A 6,013-nucleotide genomic window follows, 5' to 3' on the forward strand; every position below is an offset into this window, starting at 1 on the left:
TGGGGGGTCTTGGATTTGAATACTGAACCCATTGTTTATACTCTGTCTGATTTGGACTTTTCACCCTTTTGTAGCCTCACCTGTGGCAGGGGAAAATTTATGATTGTTCCTAAGTTATAAGAGTGGTATAGGAATTAGGGGAGAATGCATGTATAAAATAACTGCTCAACAAATCGTAGTTACCCTTAGTAACAGAGTGGGACTAGCATTCGCGTTGACTCATGGCCTCCTGGATAATTCAGGGTTCTTTTTACTAACACTTAAAGCTTCTGTCTAGGCAGGGTATAGGCAGAGTGATGGAAGCAATGATCCCTCTAGGGTTGTATTGGATCTATGCTTCTGAAATGCTCTTATTTCTTTTCTCATTAGCCTTCTTCTTCCACATCAAAAGAAGCTACAAATACGTTGTATTCAGTTATACAGCCTTCCAGGAAGGTAAGTCTCTTCCCCCGTGTGGTGTGATTGATGCAGATGTGTATTTTGCATGTGCATACACAGGCATGTGTTTGCAAGAGTGTGTGTGCATGCTACAGTGAGTGGTCCTCCACGGTGTGTATCTGGGTAGCTTCCATTCAATGACTGTGTTTCAATGTTAATGGGTCAATGAGGAAAAATGCCTTTAGGGTTCTGCCTTGAGGATAAGGACATCTCTGGACTCAGAGAATAGTGGATTATAGGATTTTTTAGGGCTTTTGTGGGATGCGAGGGACAAAGACAGGAAGGAGGTGCTTTGTGCAGAAGGACCACAGGGTCCTTAGTAGACCAGCTGAGGCTGTGGTGAAAGATATTGGAGAGGTTTGCGAAGGAAGGACTTAGGGCCTGCAGCTGGAGGGCTGGGTTAGGGGGAAACAATGCTAACTTTCTGGCCAGTCACCTGCTGGTGGAAGACCCTGGACCGCAGCAGTCATGTTCCACTCACATCCTGCTCCAAGCTGAGCTCATAGCTCTTGTGTGTACCCAGTACCTTGGATCTGAGTTTCCTGATGCTCTGCTCATCCTTTTTACTTGGTATGGGAGAGGATGGGAAGAGTAGTGTTTCCATGGCTTGAACTGCAGTATGAAACCATGAACTGCTCCATGGTACAATAGGAAAATGGAAATCCACAGAACTGTGGGAGTCCATATAGGTTAGGGACTATGTATTTGAAGGGATTTAGAATGGATATTCAGACTTCTTATTCAACCTCTTTTCAATAAGTCATTCATCAACTTGGACTCACCATGAGAGATTTTTAATTATATGCTACAACCAAGGACATCCAGATACTCATAGGTACTCTGTTTACATGCTTTAGTATTATATTTTGAAAACGTTTTTGTTTACATTATGGGAAAGTGTGTTGAAGAGATACATGGTTTGGGATGATAATTGCATTAGGACTGTCTGAGGGATATGTGTGTATGTGTGTGTGTGTGTGTATGTGTGTATGTGTGCATGTGTGTGCATGTGCCCTGGGAATGTGTGTTTGTGTGTGAGACTTAGGGGTATTTGGGTATGGGATACTAAACCCTGGCTTTGGTTCAGAAATGTCATATCATAAGCCAGTATGTACTGTGCTTTCTGGGAGACCATTAATACCACTGTTTATTCTTGAGGTAGATTCTTTTCACTTTCTTGTTGAGGAAAGCTTAGGAGACTTCTTGGGTTTGAGTCTCTTTTGGAATTTGTTGTGTTAGTCAGGAATAGGACATCTCTTATGTCGAATGTGTAATTCTTTGCTCTCTGAATTTCTAGTCCAGATGCAAGGAGAGGAACCATGACCCTTCCATCAATAGCTCCATCTATGAAGAGGTAAGATTCTGGAACTCTTCTGAGTGGGTTTAGTGTCTATACCACAGTCCTTAAGACAAGTCATGAAGGGTGTACTTATGAAAAGGTCATCCATACAGTCTCATAATTGTAGGATTGTAGGGATTTTTTTAAAAAAATATTTATTTTTTAGTTCTTGGCGGACACAACATCTTTGTTTGTATGTGGTGCTGAGGATCGAACCCGGGCTGCACGCACGCCAGGCGAGTGCGCTACCGCTTGAGCCACATCCCCAGCACTGATTGTAGGGATTTTTAAATCCAAATCTTCATTTTAGAGATAAAGACATGAAGGTCCAAAGAGAGTGAGGGTCTCCCCCAATGTGACATCAGGTGTTCAGATCTGACTTTCAGCTTGTGTTCTAAATTAGGACTGTCCCCAATCTAGTTCCCAGGCTATTGAGTACAAATTAGACATCTCCATTTAAAGGCTGCATGTGAGGGTGGGGTGGGAAAAATCCAGAGAGGGGAAAATAAGGAATTCTAAGTGATTTTCTAAATTAGCATGGCATTGGGAACCATTATGGATGTGGATGATCTTCAGCTTCTGCTAAGGTAGACACTGTTTGAAGGTGACCACTGAGCCTGGTAGCTAACTGATTCCCATCAGGCCATTTAGGGAGGAGAGAGGAGGAACTCGACAGTTCTTGGGGGATTATTATACATAAGACAATGTTCCATTGTCTTCACATGAACTATCTGATTTAATGCTCACAGAATGCTATAAGTTAGATATATTTTTTGGTAGTATTAGTGGTTGGTTGCATATACTAGGCAAGTGCTCTACCATGGAGCTATGTCCCGAGCCCTTACCTTCACATTTATACCCAAAGAAATTCAGGCATGGATGTCACCTCTTCCTGTTAGCATCATACCACACCCAAGCCTCCATCCATGACATGTTGTCTTTGATTGCATTGGAGATGGCAGGTGGGTACTTTCTGAGATTCCTGGCCCTTCAGCTATAGTTTTATATTAAAGCCAACTGGACAGACAGTCCAGGGGTATAGAGGATACTGTGTGGGCCCAAAGTAATGTGGGGGGTTACAAAGAATCACAGTGTAGTTAAAAGATCCCTGGAATTGAAGGAAGAAAAACTGGATTCAGGTCCCCTCTTTACTTCATGCTAGTCATTGACCCTGCGTAATTTATTTTACCACTCTGAATTTCATTTTCATAATCTATAAAACAGTGATAACAATTCATACACCATAGAATTATTATAAGGATCTTCTGTTGGGAGGGTCTGAAATTTCCCTTTTTCGTCTGCAGGTTGGAGCAACAGAGTCCAGAGCCCGTAACCCTGCCCGACTGAGCCGCAAAGAGCTGGACAACTTTGATATTTATTCCTAAATGCTGTAGCTCTTTTGGCCTTTCTTCCATATCCGCTTTGGTGCTGGGAATCAGCGGAATAGATGTTGCCACAGGAGTTTTTTTTTTTTTTTTTTTTGGAAGAGTTCCTAGTCGGGAGAGGATATGAAAGTCTATTCGTGGTCTTTATTTTGTTTTGAAAATGATTTCTAACAGCCATGATACAAGCAAGGTTGTGAAATAATATCTCCCAACTTAGATACTAGACAAGAATGGGTGGAGAGGTTGGGTTGACCACATTCTGAGTACTTGTAATCTATAAAGTTATGTAAATGGAGGCTTGAGATTCCCTTGTCCTGGTTTTCTAACCTGTTACTTGTCTCTCATCCTCTCTGATCTGGGATGCTGGTCTAGACAGCATTTCTAGACCCTCACCTCACCCAGGCCTACCTACCAAGCAAAAACAGGTGACAGTGACTCAGGGGAAGAGGAAGCAGGCTCCTCTGAAGCTGTACTTTCTGTTTGCTGGCAAGCAGGTTCTCACAGGTGGACCAGCACCTAGGCTGCAACTTGAATGCAGGGGAAAAAATTTTCCCCTACACCTCAACACATTTACAGTGGCCGGTTGGTCACAAAGGAAGTGGGCAGACACAAGAACAGAGGGTGATGAGAAGCAAACTCTTCATTGGAAAGAAAAACCACCCAAAGCCTTTCTTGAGAACTGGGCAGTTAGACCAGTTTTGTCCAAAGTGTAATGTTTGATTTACAAAGACATATTATTAGAAATCTATTTTGGCTCCTTTGTGGTAGAGGTCTGCCTTCTCTCCTTGGAAAACCCATTCTATTTAAGTTCTGAGTCCTGATTAGTGTTGCCTTCCCACTGTATACCTTGGAGGGAGGGCTTGGGTACTTGGGTGCTAAAAGATGAGGCGGCTGGGAACCAGATCTGTGCTGGGTGCCCCGAGTCTTTAGGCCAGCCCTCAACGAGGCTGGGACTCTGGATGAGCCCAGGAGAGGGGACTCAGAGACGACAGCAGGTGATAACTGCTCATAGCCTGGCTCTTCAGTGTCCTATCCTTCATTTAAAATATGTGTTTAATATAAAAATTTGGTGTTACACACAGGCAGCCTAAATCCTTTGCCTGGGTTAAATCTATGTATCTTCTCTACACTCTGCATTTCTACACTCTAAAGCAGTCAAAGGGGACTTATGGGCCATCTACAAACACATGTCTGTTTAATTCTGTTGGAGAAGGCTGTCACAAGCCATCCATGGGCTGTGTGTGTGAGCTATTGTGCATTGTAGCCAAATGAGGGGATAGGCCTGGCATTGCGGGCTCCATGCGATCAGGGAGTGATTGCATGATGCAGGTGTGCCTGCCCCTCTAGCTCTGCCTAAGATCCCACACAGCACCTGAGATGGGTGGGACTTGCCAAGATGTCAATCAATCTGCTGACCACGAGACCTCACGAAGCAAGACTCCACCCTTGAAGTCTTATCCCTGCCTCTGATGTCCCCGCTATAAAATAAAGGAAACATGGGCTCATGCTCTCTTTCCAGTGCTTTCTTTCCAGCATGGAAGCTGACCCTTAAGGTCACAGAGCCGTCCCGCCCTCCATTTGAAAAACTTATCTCTGTGTTGTGTGATTTTTTGCCGCTTTCTTAGCTTATGTTGCAGCCAAACCCAATTCCTCTTGTCTGCATAGGTCATAGGCAAGAGAGGGATCTGACTTTCTGGTGAGCTGTCAGTGACTGGGACAGCAGAGAACCAGGTGCCTGGGACCATTCAGTATCACAAAGGATAGCTAAAACATGCACTTGCTCAAGTGAGCCTGATCTCTCTTCCTGGGGGCTGTGGCTAGCCTGGCTCCTTCCTAGAGGGAAGTCTGGATAGACCACATATTGAATTAAGTGTCAAGGGTTAAAAGCCAGAGAAATATATTCAAAAGGAGTCTGGGGTCCTGAGTTAGGTATTGGTAGCTGAGTTGTAGAATCTAGGAGTTGGGTAAAGAGACAGCAAGAAATGATGGGATAAGAACAGTCCAGATGAACACCAGAGACACTGATCGTTGACTGCTGCTGGCTTTTCAAGTGGCTTGAACTGTGTAGATCTTGAACTGGTCAAATGTTTTTAAGGAGCAGAAGAAACCCTATGGGCCCTGGACTTTTGGTATGCTATATTCTGGAGTGTGATATGTATAGCATCGTATTGTGTGCCAGACTGTTGAACTTCCATGATAACACCTTATAATTATCCATGCAATGAGCCCATGAATAAGCAATTATTAAATTCCTGCTGAATATGAAGCACCTTCTGAACCCCTGGGAGGATCCATCGCAGGTCCTAGAAGCCATACCGACTCCAAGGCCCATGGCCAGAAGGGTATGGCAGCAGAAACACAACATTAAAGGACATAAGTGGGCTGCAAAGTGCATATAATCACAAATGTACACTATAGAATCACGAACATGTCAATATAGTGCATCTTACAGGCAGGGGGAGAGGATTGCAGTCATAATTTGGGAAGAGGAGAGATACGGTGGCTGTTCTATATCCAGATTGACAATAAGGAGGGAAGCTCTTTGAATAAATATGGGTATCTTACGTGAAAGAGCCATATAAACATTGTTTGAGAACTATCAATAGAATAATACACATAGGGTTATAAAAAATCCAGCAATGCAAAAAAAAAGTATGCAGAAAAAAATTGGGATTTCTAGTTCCTCCCTAGGAGGTAAGATTTTTTTTTCCTTTTCTTCCAGAACTTCTTTATGTCTACCTGAACATATAGACATGTTTTCTAATCCAACTAGTACTATACAGTATGCACTGTCCTGGACTTTGTTCTTTGCAGTCTACAGTGTATTTTAGAGCTCATTCCATACTAGTTT

At 43.3% G+C, this 6,013-nt stretch overlaps 1 protein-coding gene across 2 annotated transcripts in view; it reads left to right on the forward strand.

Annotated features, from left to right (window-relative positions):
• The window catches only part of Cd244 (CD244 molecule), a 30,804-nt gene extending 26,052 nt beyond the window's left edge, over positions 1–4,752 (forward strand). For both annotated transcript variants that reach the window (XM_027950824.3, XM_071618254.1), the window contains exons 7-9: positions 370–435; positions 1,736–1,792; positions 3,082–4,752. In XM_027950824.3, coding sequence (XP_027806625.2) covers positions 370–435; positions 1,736–1,792; positions 3,082–3,162 — 204 coding nt within the window. In that variant the 3' untranslated portion in view covers positions 3,163–4,752. The remainder of the gene's footprint in view (positions 1–369; positions 436–1,735; positions 1,793–3,081) is intronic.
• Positions 4,753–6,013: the final 1,261 nt, after the last annotated feature.

The sequence above is a fragment of the Marmota flaviventris genome, chromosome 10 (assembly GCF_047511675.1).
Source record: "Marmota flaviventris isolate mMarFla1 chromosome 10, mMarFla1.hap1, whole genome shotgun sequence".
Taxonomy (NCBI): Eukaryota; Metazoa; Chordata; class Mammalia; order Rodentia; family Sciuridae; genus Marmota; species Marmota flaviventris.